General features: G+C 42.1%; 1 protein-coding gene across 4 annotated transcripts in view; it reads right to left on the reverse strand.

Moving 5' to 3' along the window:
• Positions 1-23,662, reverse strand: part of CEMIP (cell migration inducing hyaluronidase 1) — a 107,182-nt gene that overhangs the window by 22,208 nt on the left and 61,312 nt on the right. For all 4 annotated transcript variants that reach the window (XM_065076513.1, XM_065076511.1, XM_065076514.1 and 1 more), the window contains exons 7-14: positions 22,934-23,004; positions 22,179-22,274; positions 21,429-21,550; positions 19,128-19,269; positions 18,112-18,303; positions 9,117-9,292; positions 8,346-8,555; positions 2,613-2,818 (exon numbers count right to left, since the gene is read on the reverse strand). In XM_065076513.1, coding sequence (XP_064932585.1) covers positions 2,613-2,818; positions 8,346-8,555; positions 9,117-9,292; positions 18,112-18,303; positions 19,128-19,269; positions 21,429-21,550; positions 22,179-22,274; positions 22,934-23,004 — 1,215 coding nt within the window. The remainder of the gene's footprint in view (positions 1-2,612; positions 2,819-8,345; positions 8,556-9,116; positions 9,293-18,111; positions 18,304-19,127; positions 19,270-21,428; positions 21,551-22,178; positions 22,275-22,933; positions 23,005-23,662) is intronic.

The following is a 23,662-nucleotide window of genomic DNA, read 5'->3' on the forward strand; positions in this document are numbered from 1 at the left end:
ATAAAAGACTCTTAATTGAAAGATTCCCATCAAGGATGAAAGATCAATCCATCACTGTCCATCCTGTCACATACAGCATTCATTAACCAACAGGCACATGAACTTTGGGAGGAAAACATCCAGCACTTAGAGCCAGCACACTGGCTCCTTGAACTGGTTGGGTGAGATTTGCCCTCCTACAGGGGATGAACCTATGGAATCCTAATGTCTATTTTAAATTTGCTATGAAGGACTTCACAGGGGCTTTAGGCCAACTGATTTTACTGGCCTAAGATGAAGTTCTGTTTGTGCGGCTTTAGCATTAAAAGACAGCAGAAGTTTTCTAATTTTGGGCATGGGACTGGTCTAGAAAAAAAACAATTTGAGATGATCTATAGAGTACCTCCTGCTGCGTAGGCAAGGGCAAGGACATTGTATTTCCACAGTGACCTGTCTTTCAGCCCAATCTTGCTCCTCAAAGCCAAGTGGATTGGACAGGTTCCTGTGTCATTTGGCACATTCCTATTGTCTTAATTTCTAGCAGCCTCTTCCAAGCTGACGGAGCTGCAGCCAGTGCTTGTCCACCGTCCCTGTGCTGGGGGCCTCAGGTATTTTCAGGCTGGATGAGCCCAAGTTATTTATCTGATCAGACCTTGAATTCTTTCGTAAAGGAAGACATGGCAGATCAAAGTACCATAGGACCTTTTCATTAGACCTCCGCCTACCACTCCTAGCACTTTTTCATATAACAGTCGTCAAAATGAAAGAAAACATATCCCTCTGGCTATTAAATGGATTATCAGTGGAAAAAGAGCACAATGGTTGATTAACTCTTATTTTATGAATGGAGACATTAAGTTTAATTCATAAACAAACACAGATGTGAAAAAGAGCATTGCACAAATTCATCTCTTTCCCTTGCCAAACTCAAAAGCTAAAAATGTGTTTCTTTGGACAGAACCCCAGTTTGTTCTGAGGACAGAATGGGTGATACTGATATAGCCTCAGCGTATTGAGAGTATTTCCAAATAAAAGAAATCCCCTGAAGATTTTTAGCTCTTAGGCATCAATCAGCTTCTAACTGTCTCATTTTCAGGATGGAAGTCTGGCTCCAGAGACTTTCTCATTGAGTTTTTGTGGGTCTGAAAATTAGCTCTTTTTTTAGCGTAGATTTTTCCCCCACATCAACTACAACAAAACTACAAGACAAAACTTCATCCTGGAAGACCTTCCATTCTGTTGCACTGGGGTCTTATCCTCAGGATGATCCAGCATCAATTGTAAACTCTTAAAGGCAAGCTTGATGTCCAGCTTTTAATAGAAAATACTCTGAAAACATTGTTCCACAGATCTTCTCCAGACCACTTATTATGCTCCCTGGACTATAGCTGGGGATCTGCTTGCCTAGCTGCTGAGCACCCAGGTTTTATGTTAAGAGGAGCTAGGGGAATGAGGGAAGAAAAAGAAAGCATTAGCTGCCTGATATGTATCAAAATTAATAGGTTCCCTGAACAGCTAGTAATTAGCAATGAAATAATATTCCTAGGTTGTGCACCTTGATTTTTGGGCAGAAAAAATAGCTGGGAAGTCATGGAAAGGAGGGCTAGAATGGCTTTCAGGAGCTCCATGAGTCGACACCCTGCTTTATGACAGGGTCAACTACAACTACAGTATTCGTGACTGGCATTTCTCTAATCTGTGCTTAAAAATTACTGCTAATAAAGAACTCAGGAATTCCTCTAAGAAAGATTTCTAATGCTTAACTGTGCAGCCAAGCTGGTTGTGTTTCTTCTATGCTTCACCTGATTTTTTTTCTACTATGCAACAAAATGGCAAAAAGAACTTTTAAAAATCCCTTCTTATTGTAAATTCTTCTATAATCCTCATCTAAACCTCAGCTGGCAGATCTGCAAGGGCACTTACAGGAAAGGATTTTACTAAAAAGGAGATGAAATGCATTCGGTATTTTTCAAACTTAATACAGTGTTTGCAGCAAACAGAAGTTTTCAGAAGTTCTCATGGAAATGTTTTCATGAGCTCATGTATAGATAGTCTATTAGAAATCCAATGGGTGCACAGAGTCTTCAGTCTTTTATTTTCAAGTTCAAATTCTGTGCTAAACTGCATTTAATATATTATTTTGGTTTCACTCCATAGTTTGGGCAGACCGTGCCAAATGAATGCATAATGTGAACGCTGTATCACTAAACAGTATCCGTTCTTCGTAAATAATGACTTCTGAATTGATGGGAGTATTTTCAAAATCAGCAACTGTTCACCATGAGCGTGGATGTCAGAACCCAGCCCATTCTGAACTCAGCAACTTTTTGCTGAGCCATGGGAGCCAACACTCCGTAAGGCATCACAGCGTACTTTGAAAGACAGATTTTAAATATCTGAAGTAGCAACCATCTCAACCGACTTTATGCTAAAAATGGAAATTACACCCTATGCATGTAGGCACCTAAACAGCACAAGCAGAAAGATCCTAAGGAGACTGCTCTCCCAGCCTTTGGGACATGCAGCCCAAACCTCCACAGATGACTACATGATCATGTACATGTAACACTGAACATGTATCTTTTATGGCTAAGTCATGCAAAGAAAAGGAGAAAAGGAAGGTGCTTACTCACCTACAGTCCTGCCGAGGTTTGGGGATGTACCCTGGGTAAGCGCCCTCCGTGATCAGCTTGCACATCCTGCTGTCTCGGTCGGAGGGGAGCAGGGTGCTGGGTTTAACAAGCAGTCCAAGGCAGTGATCAAACGTGTTGCGCTCTTCTGGTCCATCTTCCGTAAAGAAGCAATGGCCCAGTGCATCGTAACCCACAACGTCCTTTACCTGCGTGTACAAAACAAAGGTCTGTGCTCAGATTTCATCCTTCAGCTACTACATAATAAGAAAAAACTTTACATTAATGTCATACAGGAACTTTAGTATCCTCTTGAACTCAGGATACATAAGCAAAAGGAAAAGCAAGATTGCTCCCTGCTCTTAAGAGCTTATAGTTTAAGCAATAACTCCAACACTTACATTTAATTAGAATTTGTGATCATCTAGGAAATGCTCATTCCATTCTTTTCTCTGCCTGTGAAATCAAAGACTGTCTTAGCATGAGGCTGGGAAAAAACATGGGGTGGAGGATGAATGGAGGATGGTAGATGTTCAAATCACATCTGGGCTCATTCATCTTCACATGGAGTTACATGAGCAGCTACATAAAATGCATCTGAAAAATGCAGCTGAGCTGAAAAAATATTTTTTCAGGCTATCAGAGAGGCAGCAAGTTGTTTTCCAGACAGGCTGGCTTGTTTTAGGTTTGACCTGATCCTTTTTTCCAAGTTGTTGACAGAAGCTTTACTTGACCCTGAGACAAATCAGCTGGTGTTAATCAGTGCTGTTCTGGTTTTGGTTTGAATGTTGTTAACATTGGGATACCTTTGTGTTGGGCAGAACAATACCCATCGCCCCACTGAAAGATCTGAGAAAACAATTTCAGAAGCAGATATGTGAATTCAAAGCCTAAGGCTAGGACTGGATGAGAAACAACAGTCTTCAGACACACCATGTCCAACAAATCAGTTGGTAGTGGCTATGTCTGGGATATGGAAAATGAATTTCAGGTCTCCATTGGCCAGGTGGAGTGCTGGCTCTCCTGGGCTCTCTCCTTGCTCTTCCCATCAGCCATCACCCACCAACCATCTTGGACTTAGGAAAACTTCCTGACTAAGCTTAGTCTGACACCAGTGTGTTCCTACAAATGCTTCTGAGGAAACAGCAATTGCCAAGGGGCAAAAGACAATACTAAAGTAGATAGAAGACGTATTTTTTATGGTGTCATTGAAAGAGCCAGGCACACAAGTACCTGAATTATTTTTATAAACAGTCCTGAGACATCTCTGTTACCTACATGCCTCTTTCTTGAGGAAATGAGCACTAGCTTCAAATCAAATCCCAGGACTAGTGTTGAAACGATTACAAATATGTTTTCACATAAGAAAGAATACTTTGCTTGCCAAATCTATTACAAGCTTACATCTGCACACTCATCTATTATGTATCATCCATGCTCCAGTGTAAATACTCAAATCTCTGAACAGGAGTCATCACAGTAAATTTAACACAGCTAAAATGACCTGCAAAGTGGTGCATTCCTTTAAGCTACCTCACTGAAATTTACTGCTAGCTTCCCCGATCTAATTAGATAATAGCTTTTGTAAGGTCAAGGTTTCTTTATTTCGGTGTAAAACATATGTACTAGACTGAACTGTCCTTCCTTGGAAGCACAAGTTGTCCTAGTCTTGTAGTTGCAAAGGTTTACAGGATAGGAGAACATATCAGGAGAGGGACCTATCTTCAGAAGTTTTCCAACATGTACAGGGAGTCGTAATCACAGAGATGTCAAAATTGCACAGAAACTGCCACCAAAATCTATTGGTTTTCTCTCACATACAGTAATATTGGAAAGACATGTAAGTAATGGTGCCATGATATTTAGATGATGGAGAAGGTTTTGGTAGATAAATGCTAGCCACTTCGTACGACCATTAATCTTTCCAGCCAGCAGAGCACTGCACCAAGACTGGGACATGAAAACCTGCATCGACCAGACCAAAGCTGGGGCAAAGCCCAGCTCTGTGCATGGGGAGTAACACGACAGGGGAACCCATCTCCTCATCTCCTAGTATGGGGAGAGGAATGTGCATCAGCAGAGGGGCTCAGAGCCAGCAAACACCTGTTGTTCTCCTAACTCATCCTTAAAATCCCACAGAACAACACAGAGTTATCAGCCAGGGACCTGGTCCTTAATATATTTGTTACCCTTCTTTGATAAATTACTTTTCCCCATATCTCATCTCTTGGTCAGCTCTGACTTAGTTTCCTGTGTGTGTTTTCATACACAAGCCCAGTACTGAAATGCTTGGATAGCAAATGAGATGCTTGTTCCAAAATAACTTTTCCAATGGATTTATTTTTTTATTTCATTAAAACCCTCTTAATAGTCCATAATCTTACTTTAACCATGAATAATTTATGGCCAGATGATGGCCTTCATGGTAAAACAATTGCTGTGTAGTATAGCTGGATTACTAAAAGTAGGTACCACTCAGGCAGTTAGATAGCACAACCTCTTATACCTTGAAGTACAGCTCTCCCCTGGATTCTGCCAGACTGTTTATTGAACTCCATTTAATTTTCCTCCCCAATGGCTGTTTCTATTTTAGCTCGCACACTGGGACCCAGTGGAGAGAGTGGGAATCAGAGCAAAGTTTCATCCCCGGGATTGCAGTGGCATAACTAGGTGGGTTTACGGACAATGTACTAAAGAAAACATTGGGTAATTATTGCAATTTCAAACAATAATTGTGGCGAGAAAAGAATTTCTACAGATTTGTTTCCAGAAGGACCCTCTGTGCCTTCCAGTGAACACGAACTTGTAGGCAAGTGCAGAATAGCTCATTAATGAAGTGAATTCCTGTTGAGACAGTGATTCATAGCGTACTGCACAGATCTGTACATTTCTGCCATTGGGAATAACTGGGCACTCTTTTCTCCTAGTGTTTTCCATATGAGAATTTCTGAAGTGACATGACAAAAGTGATAGCAAAGGAAGCAGGGAAGCCTGTGTTACCAGCCTGCTTTAATGACAGTTTAAAAAACCTGATGCCCTTCTCCCATTTGCTAAAGCATTTGCACGGGTGCTCAACCACAGTCATGCAAGAATTCCCTTTGAAATCAGTGGCCTAATGATAAGGACATCATGAAATGCTGAGGTTTAATAGCCCTTCTAGATGTTTTGTATTGCTATTTCTGAATTCTGGCTTGTGTGCGTCAAGTATGCTTTGGATCTACCTGATCTCAGAGGGAATGAATGTCACCTGGGGAAAGACAGAGCTCATCACTGTTTGCACAAATGGTCTTCGTGCCTGTAGAAACACGAAGGGTTGCCCAAGTAAAAAGATAACAGGTAACTAGGAAATGTATAGAACAATCATTGTACTCATCAGAGATTCACGTGGGTATCTGTGAATGTATCTGGGGCAGAAGGAAGAGGAGAGGAAGGAAAATATAGTCAGAGAGCAGTTGAGGAGGTTGTGGTGGGATCACCTGATGACTCAAGGCATGGAGCTGCTTGACTACAGATGTCTATCACAGAGCAATGAAAAAACATTTAAGTGGTGCAACCTTGGAGCACGACTACTATGATGCAACTGAACAAACCTGGTCAGAATGCTGTATTTCACTAGGGCTTTCTTTTCAGCTGTCAGCAATAATTATACAGTTAGAATAAAAAACAGGTGAAGCACTACAAGTAGATTTAGTATTCACACATTGTGATAAACTATAATCAACAGGGATTAAAGCCCTGACTAACATTTCAGACTATTTGTCCTAAATTCTAAGATTTCTCTTGCAAAGTACGGTTGTTTAGGGAATCGTGGATGTTGAGCAACAGCAAGAGAATCAAGCTGCTTTCATCAGCTACATCATCCTGTCTAAATTTCACCATGCCGTTTTGTCTGGAAAAGCCTGGGGACATGGATCCCTATGCCATGGATCCCCGACAGCACTGTTGTCATTTGGAGAAAGCACAAGAGACAGAACTATTTCCAAATGACCTATATGAACCCACCCAACTGACCGATAGCAAAAATGCCAGGCTCTCAGTATTTGGTTTGGCAAGTATTAATCACCAGGGAATGAAGATCTCACAGAAGCAGAGTTTTAGCTGGCCTGCAGCTCAACAGCTGTGCAACCTCTGTGCAGCCAGAGAACGTGTTTATGGTGCCACTGGTAACAGCCCGTGCTGGTGTGACACACGAACCCTGCAACACTGCCATTCCACTCTGCACATCGGCTGCATCCCGAGCTCCTGGGCTGGTGACTCTGGATTGGGAAGATGCCATATGACCCTGAACGCCTTATATAATTTATATAGTAGAATGTCTCTTTTTCTTCAGAAGCTGAGCTCACGTGGTAAGTTTTTAGGATCATGTTATAAACTTAAAAGGACAGAGGTCAAACCCAAAACCTCAGATTCATAAATAGCAGATAAAAGCTACTCCGCTTCTGAAGCTGCAATTTCAATGCCCTTTCTTCAACTTCTGTGCATTTTAATTATGCCTGTGACTTTCTTTTCCAATTCTGCCACTTTTAGAGGCTGTAGCCCACAGTCCTTAACAAAAGGAAGATTTTAAGACAAAGCCTTCCACATGCTACGGTCAAGAGGAAGCATTTTTCGGCAAGTAAAGGGCGAAAATCATGTCTTAGCTGAATCAAATCAAATCAAATCAAATGCTGTCCCCAAATAAGTTCAAGGAAAATAGGTTCTTACAGGTTTCTACAATGAGATGGTAGAATAACTTTAGAACAGTGGTATGGGTACAAATTCCTAACGCACAGTGTCTGTCCAGGTTACCACTGCCAATGATATGTCTTCTCTTAAAACTGTTTCATATGGTAGCAGGACTCTTGACTGTACAAATGTTCCTCTTCAGGACTCTCATGCACTTTTTTCATTTTGGAATACACTGCCCTCTCACCGAATGGGTGAGAGTTCTCTGCCTACAGAAATCCTGGCATTTAAGACTTTGTATTTGAGCTGATACACGGGAAAAAGCTGTCGAGTCTAACCTGATGTTTATTTCACACTTTCAGCAGCTCTGTTTTGGGATAGGTTTCTGCACATTTCCTGAATACAGGTAAGAAGCAGCTTTCAGAAGCAGGATAAGAGTTAGGAAAGCCCTTCTGGGGTTACGTGCCAGTCTCCAGGTTACTCAGTAATGTAGCATTGTTTTCCCTCTTCATCTTTACTCCAAAGAAGAAGGCACCACTACATCTGAACATGTTCTTACCATCTCTGGTGTTCTGTAACTTGTCTGGTAAGCATAGATCATTTTATAGATTCATCCGAAAGGATTTCTCGTTTTGGAGAGCATCTCTGACAAATCAGAGCTCTGTGCATGCTTAATTTTGTGAATGGCATTACAAACACAAACCACCATTACAGGAAAGATGAAGCACACTTAAACCTTCTGATTATCCTCTTTAAATTGCAAGCTGTCTGTCTATAGATAGATCTAGCTACTCATTAGAGATGGGCTGGTCTGCAGACATCTCTGCACACAGACAACAGCTCTGCCTGCTCTGAGTCACACACAGCCTACAGTGCCACATCAGCCTCCTCCTTTCTAATGCAGGTTGAAATATGCCTGGAATGTATAGACACACCATCAGGGTGGGGGGAAGAGTCAGACACTAGCTCTAACAATACACATCACCCTGCAATAATTAACCTGCTTCCATGATATGAGGAAATATTTTAACTAGTGCCTTGATCTCTAAGGTAGACATTGGAGATTCTTACCAGTAAACCATTTGATCCATGGACTGTGACACAGCGGGAGAAGGTATGGTGGATGGAGACATCCTTCACGTATGTTGGTGGGTTGTAGCCTCCTTTCTCATCCACATCTCCAGCCATATGGAAGTGAATCGGGTAATGTCCCATTGTCTGCTGGCCCATGTATTTTAATTCTAGGCCTTCAATATGTGTAGCCTTAAAACCAAGACCAATCTGAAGAACAACGGAATATGAGTCAAAAAACAGTTGAGCGCAAGAAGGAATTTTAATATGGGAGTAGGAAGGGTTATACTGTTATTTGCTAGAGAGACTTACTGCCTAGAAGGGACTGTATGGCTGCACGGTGAGGGAAAGAGGGTCATGGAGGCTAAGGGGACCATAGTTACTCTATAATGCCACCACTGCTTCCACGGCCACATGCGACTTAATTTCAGAAGGAAAACCATTTACATGAGTTTCAGTCAGCTGGGCCTAAATCAAACTCCCTGGCTGAGCACCTGCAGAATATGGGGAAAACTGATATTGGGATGTGGAGATAGTATCTCGGATGGGTTGAGCACCAGCCTGGCCGGCTGAGCAACATCTGCAGGGATGTGAAGTGCACTTCAAAGCCAAGGGACAGGCAGCAGTGAGGTGGATCTGCTGCACTCTGGGGAGAGGCTGTTTGCTCAGCAGTTGACACAATGGATTTTTGCCTTTCTGCATCCTGGCTTCCTTGGTATGTGAAGGTGTGGTTGGTTGGAGGAAAGTGCAAGGAGAGGGCCCCAGACCTACCTTGATATGTCCCCCAAATGTGTCGAAATCAAAGAAGGAGCATAACTTGCTGCTGTACTCATAGCACCGCCCCTCCATCTCGCCCATCACCACCACGTTGCGGCTCAGCAGCCCCACTTCTGCCCTCATGTCAACACCATCAATGACTTCGCCAATGTGGAGGTATGTTGCTTTCCCTAAAAGAACAAGATCCAGTTTCAGGGTTATTCTGCCAATGCTGCTGGTTTCCCCTTGTGCTTCCTGTGGTGGGGTTGGCATGATAATGAAAAGAGTCATTGAACCAGCAAAATCTGTTGGCTGACTCCTCAAAGGAGGGAAGGCTGGAGCACAGGTGTCACCCAAGGTCTTGCTGAGCTATTTGCAAAAGAGGAAGTGAGGTTTTTTTGGTCTTAAGTTGCTTCATTTAGCCAGGGAGTTAAACCCACAGCCCGTTAGACAAAACACATTTCCTACCTTGAAAAGGGACGGAGATCACTCAAGAACTTTTTACTTTAGATTACAATCAGCTGTGTATGAACATCCAGTGCAAAGGAAATTGATGATGTAGCTACCAAAGAGTCTAAATCCCCAAGGATAGCACAGCACTTCCTACAGTAAGACATTGAGAGCTGCTCAGAGCCTGCAGCACTGCGCACAGGCGAGCATCAGTCTGATCCTGCTAATGTCGTGGCTGTTAATCTAAGGAAGGAGAGGACTGGGCAGAAAGCCTTGTGGAAATTGTGGCTTGGGACAATTGCATTCGGCTTGTGGGCTGCAAAACCTCCTCCTGCCTGCCCTCCAAAACTTCTCAGTTTTAGATCCGCCCATCTTTTAGATCTCTGCAACTTGCTCTCAACACTTCCCTTTACCCTGGTGTAGTCGGAGTTGATAGGATCTTCCATGAACCCCATGCCACATCTCTCTTTGCCAAGCCATATTGCTCATAACCCCGTCCACACACACCTGGCTCTGTGGCGGGGTTAAAAGCACAGAAAGCCTGCCCTGGCTGGGTGAGAAAGGGGTGAAGTCCAGGCAGTGCAGATGTCTAGAAAGCAAAATAATCTCTTTGCTGTAATTTCATTCAAACATATTCACATTCCCTCCTTCCTTCTGTGGCTTTCTGCAGAGAATGCAGTTGGGAAAAGGTTCATCTTACTGACTACATTCTGTATTATTCCAGTAAAAATAAGTAATAAACTCTTTAAGTAAACACCGAACTTTCAGGAATGCTACACTTGCGTGTATTTAATTTCAATGGAGTCGTTCAAAGCTGTAATTAGAAACAAATGGCAAGTCTGAAGCCTGGCTATCGCTGCAAAGCACTTTATGCTTAAGCGGAGGTGCCAAGTTGAGGGGAGGATTCTGAACATTGAAACCATCTTGTTTTTAACCAAAACATGATGCTTTGACTTTATAGCAAAGACAGGAAAATACCATTCACTCCCTCTTCCTCCTGGAGCTGGGAGCAGTGTAGTTTGATGGTAATGTTGGGATTTGGGAAGGGTGAGTGCTCCTCCTTGCTCCAAGACCGCTGTGTTGCAGGACGGAGTTCATACCTCTATGCATGCCCTCTGCCTTGGCACCTCCACCTCCAAAATAGTATGAACACGTGGAAAAACACCGTTAACTAGAGGAGTGGTGATGGCAGGATGGGTGGGTGTTTTTACCCAGGGTTGCGGTGGGAAGATGTGGCTCCTCTGAGCTCTGTGTCCAGAGCCAGAAACAGCGGTCTGCAAAGGCAAAGAGGTTTGCACTTCACCCACGTTTGCAATTGCCTCCCCAGAAAGATGCTGGGCTTCCCCGTGTTGTTGCTCTGAAGCCAGTGAGCCTCATTGGGTGTGTGGCCAAAACCAGAGCCAGCTCTCCCAAAAAGTAGCTTCACTGTCCTTATTCACATACATTTAAAAAGCCACTGCCGTGAGCGTCCTCCACACAAGGACATTCTGTGTTGGACCCTTGAGTGAGTCTGCTAAGCAACACAGCCTCTCGTTATGAAACTGTTTTTAAGCTGTTATTTCTCAGTTTCCCCCGGAGCTGACCTTTCCTTGATTTACTGAAATGCAGGAAGAAGTTCAGATAATCACAAGAACATCCTATTTCAAGCCACATCTCCAGGATTTGTAGCAGTGAAATTAGATAGGCAGTTTTGTTATTCATGTGCTGAGCTCTAGAATAATAAATGTCATGCTTGCATGTATTTAATTTAGTTTAACACTAGTCCAGACATGCAAAATAGTGTAAGCACTGACAGGAATGTTAAATACGGACTAACCAGTTTCTAAATATAACTTCTTGGGTGCATGTTTTTCACATTGTGCTTTTGCTGACTTGACTTGTTTGGAGATAAAAGGAGAGATGGAAAGCAATTCCCTTCCAATGTAGAAATGGATTTTGAATAATAGCTCCTTTAACAGAATTTTGAAAACAAACCTCTCTTCTTGGCAGCCTGAAATTCAAGCTCCCCATGGCAATGGGGCCAAGTTCCCAAAACAGCTCACGGGAGACAAACCAGACAAACCCTGGCACAGGAGCCCTCAGGTACTGCAAATACCTGTGGGAAACCAGCACCCCAGGACCAGGCGCTTCCCAGGGATCCGGGAGCACCACGATGTGCAATTATAGACAATTCATAGACATGCAGCACTCTGAAAGAAGCCACTGGGCCACGTTTAGGAAAAAAAGCAGAAGAGAGGCTGCTTTGTGGCGAGTTCAGGGAGGTCACAGGGATGGGAGCCTCTCACTCTGCAAAGCTGCAAATTTGAAGCTCACAGTCAGCATGTGGAGCCTTCCCAAGAGAGCGGTCACGATAACTGAGACCCTGGGCACTTGACCATGGGCAAACCCAAACCAGGGGTTTGCAAACTGGCACTAAAGTGGTGATACTGAAAAGGCTACACTGTGCTTTGAATGTGGGAGGAACGTTGTCTGCTGCTTCAGCATCAAAGCGGGTGCCAGTGATTGCCCAACTGCAGACAGCCCCAGGGGTCACTGATTCACCATCTCCTCCTTTGGGCTTGGTCTTGCTGCATCCCTCACAGACACATGTTGCCTCGCCAGCAAGCCAGGCTTGTGCCATGTTATAATCTAAACCAAACAAAGCCTTGCAGTGACATGGATTACGTCTTCCCACAACAGGCCTGTGCGACGGACTAGGAAAATGCCCTGGGTTTGCTGCTCCATTTGTCATACCGGCACCTCCAGTTAGCAAAATGTAAATTAACAGGGAACAACTTCTTTAATGTGTGGGCTTGCCTGGTAGAAGCCTTGATTCAGCAAAATTCATGCTCATTACTCAAGACAGTGACTATTAAAGTCACCAGTCACAAGGTAATTATTAAAAGAAAGTATGCATTAAGATAAACCTAGATGATAGGGCATGCTTAAATCAACAAAGCAATTCAAAGCAGAGTCCCTCCAAACTGTACAAAGCTCCAGCAAAACCTGTCACACTTGAACCTACCTATAAAACCTGGGTCACAGGCTCTATCAAACCTAAGGAGGGTGGAATTTTAAAACTATTTCAGCTGCTGGAAGGGTGCTGAACTCTGGAAAGTTAGACAGATGTCTCTGAAAACCCTCCCAGGTACACTCGTGCATTCCTAAATGCCTTGGCTTTAAATGGCACAAACTGCTAAATATTCCTTTCAGAAGTGAAACAGGCACTTGAAGGTCTGGGTTTGGTGAAGATAAAGTAGAGCTAAGACCTTCTCTCTCATGGTCTTTTCCTGTTTCCTAAACAAGAGATTTTAAAAGAAATGCTGAACACAAACTTGTTTGTTCAGCCCATGTAATCTAGTGACGGTGAATCCTTCAGGGCATCTTTAAAATCAGTGCAACTCATTGTAGATGCCAGCCCAGACCTCTGTCAGATTTATCATTTTGTCAAACGTTTGTCATCACTGGTAATGCCCCTATTGCTTATATTTAATAACCAACAAATGTGCACACAGGCACCCTGTCAAATCCTCATTATTCTGAATTATGTTGATGGGGTTTGCTATTGCATCCCTAAGCCACAAGCCTGTAATGCAACGCAGCATGGTTTGGGTGAGCTGACCAGATTCTTGACTCATGCAGTACAACCCGGTGTCTTAAGGAATAAATATTCCTTGAGTTAATAACTTTTCCATGGAAAATCAAGTTTCCAGTAAAAAGACATACAGCAGAAAGGATGAAAATTTATAAGGAGTTCAGAGCTAACTAAGCCATCTTGGGACAGATTCCTGCTGGGTAGCTCATCCTATTTTAGCCCTTCAACCCTTGTGTCCTTCATGGTGTCCTGCAAAAGCTGGAAATACACCCTCCGCTGTAGAAGTGTGAAGAGCCTTGAGTTCACATTGATATTATTAGGTGTATATTTAAATGCTGCGTTGGATCAAAGCCTCTGTAGCTGTTTGGTTTCAAGGCTGAAATAAGTGGATCTTATTGCTGCAGATAGGTGTGACAAGAGGATTGATATGGACTGAGGGCAGCACATCTGCTCATTCTAGGTTTAATTGAGCATTGAGAGGTCTCTGTCAGGCCTGTTAGTGTTTTATCCCAATTGCAATATCACGCTCTTTCATAAGGCCGCTCACATCCCACCCCATGCTCTCTTTCTGCAGCAGCTACTTAGCAATCTACTGACATAATTCTGTACATTCTAGGCTTTTCCTCTCCGACCTTCCAGTTTTTCCTCACCTTATCCTGATATATAAGTTCTTGCAGCTGGGATGGGAAGATTAGGCAGGTCTGGTGGACAAATAGATTGAATCCTTACTTAAATCAGGCTCAAACTCAACCCTTCCAAACCACCATGTAAACCTGAGTATGTTTCTTTCAATTCTGCTTCTAAACAATTCCCACAGGTAGAAGAAAAATCACTGATGGACTGTTAGAAAGGGCCATTTCACAACATTTCCTGCCCAGCCCTCAAGCACCAGGGATGTCTTAAAAAAAGAGCTTTTGGCAAGTTCCAGCCAAAGTGATGCCAACTTCTGAACAGAACCCCCTAAATCTCTAAAAGTTACTGAATTTTGATAGTGGAGTAACTTCTCCCATTCTTACAGCAGAAGATGAATGCTGACACAGGCTCTGCAGTTGTTAGAGAATTATGTATTTACATTTTTATTTTGAAGTTCTCTGCATGAGGAAGATCACAGTAAACTCTGTATCTCTATAGTATTTGCAACCCAATAGGCAGGATTTAAGATATGTGTGCTTGTAATCATAGATTCATCAGTACGTGGGATAATTGGAGTAATTATGCCAGGCAGAGATAGATTTTTCATGTTTTATCAAGAGCCTATAGGAGCACAAAAGAGCATTTCATCATTTTTGTTCCATGGTGAAACTTATCAGCATTGGTAGTAACTTCATACAGAGCAACCAAGATGCAGATAAGACTTGTTTCCCAGGGAAACTAGACAAAATACTTGATCTTTCCTACTATCCAGTTCTATCGTAACAACACAACCCTTCCTTCCTTCCTTCCTCCTCCCTCCCTCTGCCCTGTACCATTGTCCCTCCCCAAACCTTGTGAAGTTGGAAGATCAAACAGTTTTAATCTGTTCCCACAGAGAAAATAATCTAGGCAGAAAAATGACAAGTGAAAATAAAGTTGAACAAAGGAGGCGAGTGGAGAAAAAACTTCCCTTTAAGTGAGGGTCCGTTTGACTGGGAGCAGGACCTGCAGAGCCAAGTCCTTGTGCACACTGCACTTAGTCATGGGAGCAGCAGTTTTGAAATCAGTGCAATTATTTCAATAACAGAGTGCACAAAATCAGTACCTGGGTGCCTTCCCTCCCTCTCTGCACTGAAATTTGCAGAGGTCCACTGTTAGACATCTAAATTCTACAAAAACCTTATGGGAATTGAGTATTAACTCTCATAAGCTGTTTTGAAATGACCAGCCTCTAATCAAATCATTTCTAGCAAGTAAAGCAAGTATGAGTTTTCAGCAGGAAGTAATGAATATAAATAGGACATGAGCTAACTAGTGAGTTTGACTTATTTGGCACAATACACTAAACCATGTCTATTAAAATATTATTAAATGATGAGAGCATCAATTATAATTAAACCTTGGTATGCCAAGTGGCTGCCACACCAAATTGTCTGTCCACAAAGCAGACGTTTTCTGCCTTATTTTTTAAACAAAGAGATTCTTAAGTAGTTCAGACCTGACATTTAGACTTCATTTACAAAAAGAATGGAAAGGAAAAAAAATAAAGATTAAAAGGGAAATAAACCATCATAGGTAGGAATGGTTTTATCATTTGTCTTTCAAAGGGCAGACTTTTGGAGTTCTCAGCTTCTAAACTAAATCTCTTAGAAAAATTAGGCCATTCCACTTATTACAAATTACATCACTCTGAGACTCCCTACATAAATTTATCTGTGTGGAGGTCTTTTCTTGGGAGGAGCAAAGCAATCTTGAATATCTCACATCAGGAAAGGAAGGCAGACATTTATGATTAATGCCTTCACACACAATTAAGAGCCTAATGCCACCGTGCAAGCATGGGTCGTGCAGAGGCTGCTCACCCATGCTAAGGACTTGATTCTCCCTTCACACAATGTTTGATGAGCCACTGGGACAAATAAAGCCCTATTTAACACAAATCTCACACGTAATTAATGGAATCCCAACAAGTTTCATCAAAGTCAGAGCCTGATCGCAGGACAGTGGATTCATACATGCACACCCATGCACAAAGAGGTTTTTGTGCAAGCCAAGATCTCAGAGCAGTAGTGTTCACCTCCTCCAGCAATGAGTCCAGCTCAGAACCCACCACCGTGGTATTGCCACCCCCCCTGACAGGGCAGGGAGGGGGCAGGCAGAGCTGTGCTGAGTGCAGGCAGCTGCAGGCATCGTGGTGGGGAGGAGGCATGGAAGGCACCCACCCCTTGGCTCATTAGTGCTCCTTGTTGTGGCTAATTACACGTCATGGCACAGGGCAATGGATGAAGTTACACCATAGCCGGGGACAGGGCAGCTCAAGGACATCTTGCTCCTAAAGGCAGTGGAGATCTCAACCTTGCCCAAATTTAATTTCATCTAGACTGAACTTAGAATCAGGCAGATTATTTTATTTTCCAGTGTGAATGTGCTTTTGTTACAAGAAAGTTGGATATGATTTTTATTATTGGACCAGATTTTGCCTTGATTTATATAATCAGTGAAATCCCATTGACGTCAATAGAGTTGCCTGGATATAAGCAAGGGCAGACTTTGGCCCTGGTGTTCATGTCATTTGTGGTAATAAAAGGAATGTCCTAATTCTCCTAAAGAGTAATCGGAGACCAAGAGCATGACTACTTTAACAAGTCTTTCCACTGCTTCTTTACTTGAAACTCACATGAACTTTTTTATTAACCCTTGATTAATATTCTTCAACTACCTTAGTTGCTGTTGTTACAGAAGATAAATGCAATTACGTGAATTTCACAGATCCATCAGATTATGGGAAGCCTATAAGAAATATTCCTATGCCACCTTTATTTTTACTGATGATCTTCCAAGATCATCTTCATGATGTGACTCGTATCATACCAGTCTGGTACAGTTTTTCCAATACCTCAAAAGTTGCTCAAGAAAAATATTCAACTTGGACATATGTCTTCTTTGAAAGTACTGATCATTTTAAGTCATAAGACTATGATACATTCAAACTGTGAATAACATTTTTCTTGGCTTGATGAGCGTCTCTCTTTCAGGCCATCCAACAATGAATGGCTAGAGCTCTGTGGGGAGGCAGTTGCCAAAGGAAGTATATTCGTACCTTCCAGAAGATGTTGCATCACAGATAATGTTAAAGTAGTTCAGTTCACAGAATGAGCAAACTCCCTGGTGCATTGGATATTCCAAGTGCACTCATGGTTTCTCAGAAAGATCTTGCTGTAAAAAAAAACCCTCTGCCTAGAGCAATTGCCACCGTGTAAGCAAAGGATAATGTAACGTGCATTTACTGCCAGGCAGATGCTGCCTTGGAAATATGGCTTCAGCTGTTACATCCTTTTATACTGTAAAATAATTTCTACTTTTTCAAAGTATAGCAATTAAAAGTTCTTGATCTATTCACAGAACAGGCAGTTCACACGGTATTTCTATGTTACGTTTATCGGTGTGCCAAAGTCTAGTTCTAGAAGGAAAAGAACACTTCACAGACTCACTCCCGCTCTGGATTTCACTTTTATGTTCATATCAGTAACAGTCTGTGCTTCATCACAGTTATGCAGTCATTAGACTGCAATGTCTTTTCATCAAGGGCAATTTGTTCTGGATTTGAGCTAGTCACCTTCAAGAGAAAAACACTTTGGCTCTGCAAAGTTTCCTGCTCCTCCTGCTCAGCCCTTCACCATACTGACTCCATCCCAGACTAACTCGGGCAGCACTTCACTGGCTCCCTCTCCCCCAGTGCTGTGGCTCAGGGCAACATGCCGGCCATGTGATGCCAGAAATGTTTAGTTAATACATCACCCCTAAGGAATGCCATCTAGAGACACAGGGAAAGAGAAAACAGTAGCTTCAGTAGTACCAAACAGTATTTCTAAAATGTAAGATTACAGTTCTTGTGAAACATAACTTTCTTAGGAAAAGAGCCAGCTGCTCATTACTTCACAGCCTCACAGTCTCTCACGGTCTGCTCCTGCGCTCGCTCATTCTTCGGATGAGCTGTGCTCATCTCCTGCTTGCTAGGAAGTGATCCAGTTTCAAATACAGTTATGTAAAACTGAACAATTCAAATACATGAGATGTACTTGTCTATCTTAAATAAATACATTAATTCAACAATGTGCCTGGGGACAAAAAAACGGAGTCAGCTACAAAAAGGGATGGCAGAAAGGAACCAGAATCAAATTAGATGTCTTTGAAGAACAGAAGGCCTGTGTTTCCCAAAAGCATCTAAAAACTAGACGTCAAATTCAGGTGTGTGTCTTTCAATTCTTTGCAATTCTTAATGGAGACACCTTAGCACAAGTGACAGAATTTGTGAACAGCAACACAACAGCATGACAAGACGAAGCCCCTTACCTGCTACCTTGACCTGGGTGGGTCTGCAGGCTCTGCAGGGCAGGACTTGGAACTCCTCCGCCTGGTACATGGAGTAGTCAGTGCTTGCAACCACCAGCCTGTCGCCGGGTTTCCATGAGCTCACATCATCCATCAGATTCAGGACGGTGCTGTTCACATTGGTGTCAATGGTTACTGTAAGCTTTGGTTTCACTGAAAAGCCAAAATGGAATGGTGGAGAATTCAGTTAATCTTATCAGAAAATGCCTGTTTTGTTGGGTTTTTTTTCCCTCCCTGGAACACCACCAAAAATGATGATTTCTTCATGCAGCAAAAAAAATAGTTAACTCTTCCAAATATGCTTTTTACTGGCTTTGGCTTGGAAAGCAAACAAACAAGAAAGTGTTTTCCTTTAGTTGCAGGCAGGTGGATTTTCCACTAAGCCCAGGACTAAATTTAAATGTAGCTTTTAGAGGCTGATTTTCACCACACCCACTTAGCAGCAGCACTTGTGGGTGCTGGGCACTGTTATTCACAGCAGCCAAGTGGTCTTTAACATAATGACTGTTTTTTCCAGAAAAACAACCATTTTCCACCCTCTTTTTCCCACCATCCGAGTGCTGAAGAATCCTAATGACCCGTCTAATGACCAGGCTAGGGACAGTGGTGTTGGAATTAATAACTACAAACCAAAGTATTACTTTCAAAACCTGTTGTCTTCACAAACTCTGATTGACTAATCCTACCTCATCTCAAAATGCTTTAGTAAAAGACGAGATATTTACAGGAAGGGACTTGCCAAGTATTTGCCAGAGCCTCGCTGGGTTTTGAGACACCACCCTGTTGCCTCTGTTAGCGCTCAGGAATTTTTCCTGACATAAATCTTCAGCTGTTTTATCTGTGTTCATGTCAATAGCTTAGCTGAAGTTTCAGCTTGGGGAGTGACTCAAGTTGTTCTTACACCAAACAATGGCCAGTTATGGAAAGACAATATTTCTGCTTTTCCCTGGTCTGGCTTTCAAACATGGGGCACGTACCAGATCTGCCACAAAGGAACCGTACTCGGTAGTTCTGACAGCCCTCGCCCGTCTGGTCCTTGCCATGGCACAGAAACCTGTAATCGTGGCCACACTTGTAGAAAACCTCAGTTGTTAAATTAGCTCCATCAAGCGTCATTGCCTGGAACGAGAACAGAAATCTAAACCAGGTGATACCCTGAGGTGGAAGGGTTTCACCAAAACATCAATGCCGTCAGAAGAGGCTGTTGCTTTGTTTTGGGTGATGCACAACAGTTGTATAACAAAACACGGTGACTGTTGTGTGTGCTATCCAGCCGGCACTCCAGCTGGTGTTCAAACACAGCTATTTTATCCTCAAGCTGCACAGATTATTGCTAGGTGCATGCCTTCCTCTCATGTCTATATTAAAACCATGTGCTTTTTTGGGAGGAGTATTCTAAGCTTCACTAACATCTGCCTTGGTGCCCCAGATTTTCTCTTGCAGTTGGTTCGAGGTCAGATGAAAACACTGAACACAGATGCTTGCACTCAAATGAACTCATAGTTTCAAGCCTCTTCCCTGCACTCATTTCATTGCTTGTGGCTAGGTGACATCTGAACCTTGCAGAAGAAAGAGGTGGGGGTCTTATTTCTTCTTTGCATGGATCAGCAAGGATTTAGAAGAGGTGGCCTTTTCTCACACACAAGTACCAGCCTGTAGAGCTGCCTTGAGACAAAAAGCTGTATCATAGCAAGAAGCAGAGGGATATGTAGGCTCTCCTGTGTTCCTGCTGGAGCAATGTCACCACTCAGGGTAATGTTAAATTTCACAGTCTGGCTCTAAAGCTTGCGATTCTCCTGACCCTTTCACAAAAAACGTGCTGCATTGCACTGGGCAATCCAACTATGACCTGCATTTTAACACGGCACTGGGAGATAAGCCATCTTTCAACAAAGGGTCTGATCCTGATTCCCTCACTCATACAGACCTTCCTTATTAATGCATACACCCCGCCGCCATGTATAGGATTAACACTGTCAGCGGAAGGAATGTGCCTGTGGCTGTGCTGTGCTTCTGTTATTATCATCGTATCTTCAGTTTTCTTGTACGGAGCATAGCTGGAGCAGGCCAGCTGCTATAAATCAGTGTGACTTTATGAAAGTAATGAGCAACACCAGATTACACTACCTGAGGATTTGCCCTCAGATCTGCAAGATAAACTCAAAAATAGCTCTCTTTAGTAAACATGAAAAAAAAAAGTAACTGCCATTTAACAGAAGAGATAAAAGGTTTGTTTCTTGAACAGAAGAATATCTTCCTTGTTTCTCTTTTAATGTGCATGCTAGAAAGGGCTGTATCACAACAAACATCTGACCCTTTTTCTGAACTACGTTGTCACCTCTAATATCTGTATATGGAGGCAGAAATGAATGTGGACTTTCTAAGACCTGGCAGAAAATTATAGGGCAGTTTTTTCCTTTCTGTTCAAGAGGAGAGTTTAAAACATCTAGCCCTGGAAACTTTCACTCATACTGTCAGCATTCCCGTTTACTTCAATAGCCACATTCTTGTGAATAAGAACAACTCCTCTGGTTCAGAGTATGCAGGAACCTGAGGTTCAGCCTCCCACATATATCAAGTATTTTATTGTCTTTTGCAGGGCAATGCTTCTGCTGTAGATGTTTTACCAGGTAGATATATACAGTATATGGTGAGGATCTGCAAAAAAGGCTTGGTTTTTACTCCTCACTTTTTTTTTAGTTTGTCCTTAAAGAGGCTTTTGCAGTCTCAGAAAAGGTATATGATTTCTGCTCAGCATGCTGGACTGATGGCATCAGTATTATGTTTAGCCCCAAATAGAATTCAGATTTCTTTCCACAGAGAAAAAAACCTGACTCCAAGAAATGGCTGCAAGCTCACCAATACTTTTTCCAACCTTCTACAGCTGGTAGCTTTACCATCTCATTACATTGCGTGATTAATTTTTTCAGTAGGTTCCATTCCAGGACCATTTAAAAAACTTTGAAATTTTCATGTGTTTTTTTCTTTTTAATCTTCCAGCAGGGAACCACATATTTCATGATAGCATCTGTGCTGTCCATGATCCCATCTGTACTCCTTTTCATGCCAGAAGCCAGAAAGGCTCTCAGTTCTATAAACTTTTGTCTCAGAATGATACAAGGCTGGATACCAGATCTTATTGGTTATGTATGAGAGCAGTAAAATAGTCAGTGTCTTTTATTTAGAAACAAAAATTACCATCAGGCACAATTATTTTGGGATTCAGAGTCAGTCCAAAGAGGACTTGCCCCTGTAAAGCAAGTGGTAAGCTGGCCTACCTGGATGTCAATGGGTTGCCTACAGATTTTATCAGGATAAGCAGCTTTGAAGTCAGAAAGCTTCTCCATGTCCTTAGATCTCACTTTATCAGGCTTCTCAAACCACTCTGTCCATTCGACATCTGGAGACAAGCGCAAACAAGGAAAGTCATTTGAAAGTCAAGCTTGAATGCAGCAAAAATGCATGAAGCATAATAGGATCTCAGATATCATGCACAGTTTTCTTCACCGATGATCTGATTCCTGCCTCTTCCTGTCACTCTGTCAGCTGCTTTTAATGATGCTGTGAAGCGTAACCAGCCAAAGGAGAGCAGAGTTATTAAAAGAGACACAATTGGAGTATGCAGTATGAGCATTATTAATAGGTATGGATTTTGGATCTGTGTCCTCCTTAGCTGCCTTTTCTGATCTTCAGATCAAGTTACAACCAGTTACCCTATGTTGTCTGAAACATGGACATGACGACTATGCAGTCAAAAGCAGTAAGAGGTTGTGTGTGATCTCTTAGATCATAAGAGATGGAATTTCATACCCAATGCAGTAAAAGGAAAAAGGATCCCAGTTATTCGGAGAGTCCTGGAGACAATTGGGGAAAGAATCTGTGTGTGTTCTTTACTGGTGTTAGCAGCAATGTAAATAGCAGCTAGCAAGTTCACTCTTCCCAAATGGAAAAGTATTGCAATAAAAAGGATGATTCACCCTATTTGTCAACTGTCTGCCACTGAATTAAATGGCACACAGACCTCTTACCTTGAACCCACTCACTAGTCGAAGAGACATTAAAATATTCTCCATTCTCAGCTTTGAATAGTTTGAATACTTTGGCCACAGCTGACCCTTTGTGACCTGTAAAAAAAATAAACATTGGTAAAATACCTGAATGCGATCAATAAAAGTCAGAGCTGAAAAGGTAACAGACCACGTGTGTGTTTGCATATTTTGGCTACATTATCCAGAATTAGCCGTGCAAAGCTTCCAGAAAAATTTACTGATCCTAGAATGAGGTTTCAGACACTTTTACAACTGCTTGGACAATCAGGAGGAAAAATCTTCAAAAATCAAGACAGGATAAAAACCCCAGTGATTTGTAATATATTGCTATTTTTGTTTGATGTTGCAGTGAGCCACATTGTTAGGTGCTCTTGAAAATGCCATGAAAAGATGCAGTAAGACTCAACAGGGTTTGTTCCATAGCTTTGTGTCTAAGAGAGGCAGAGTCTGAGCTCAACAGAGTTACATGGGTTTACACTGATGCAGAATCTCACATTTTATCTCAGGGTTTGGAAAACCCAGGTTACATCCCACTCAGCTGCTTCAGCTGCATTAATGGGAAGAAGCAATATATAATATATAGAGAACATTCAGTTAAATATGTCTAGCCATCAATTGCTTCAGTTTTGATGTAAAGCAATATCAAGTGAAAACACCATTGACCAAATTAATCCAGCCATAACTCCAATAACTTCCAGAGATAATGTCAAGCCAGCATTTTGTGCATTAATTACCTTGATATTCAATGTGATCTTCAACAGAAGAGAAGGGATTTCCTTTAACGGTAATAAAACTCCATGGATGCCTGGAAAATGAAGATGAGAAATGATCAAATTATGTCACGTCTGAGATGCATATTTTTTACAGCACTGTGTTGTTGCATTTTGCAGGGGCACCACATACAAAACAGTCTGATTAGTGTGACAGGCAGCTTTGTTAAAATTAAAAATATATTAAAACTCTATATTTCTTCAGTAAATATATCAAAAGAGAAGGAAGTTTCAAGACAAATTCCTGCTTAATACACTCCTATAACAAGCGTATTTCTTTTCTAAATGAATGTTTAAAGAGGCTTGTGTGTGATAGACCCATAGGACACTGACAGCTCCTTGGGGAGCCTGAAAATCTTTCAAGTGTGTGTGTTTGTGCACACTTGCACACACAAAAGAACATGAAAAGAAGCTACTTCTGCACAAATAAAAGTAGCTCACGCTGGAACCTTGTATATCACAATAATTCTTTGGAACGACCCATGAGAATTTCTAAAAGACAGACTGGCTGGTAAAGGGCAATAAAAACTACCTAGTCAGTCTCTGGATATCTGGTTTCCTTGTTTTGAACATTGAACAGGGATAAAGCTTTATGAGTCTGAATTGTATGTTCAAATCTGATCCTATTTCAGAAATAAGTTCATTACTGCCTGAAGGTTATTGGTTGAGTGGGTTCAATAGCTATCAGCAACA

Source organism: Columba livia, chromosome 11 (assembly GCF_036013475.1).
Source record: "Columba livia isolate bColLiv1 breed racing homer chromosome 11, bColLiv1.pat.W.v2, whole genome shotgun sequence".
Taxonomy (NCBI): domain Eukaryota; kingdom Metazoa; phylum Chordata; class Aves; order Columbiformes; family Columbidae; genus Columba; species Columba livia.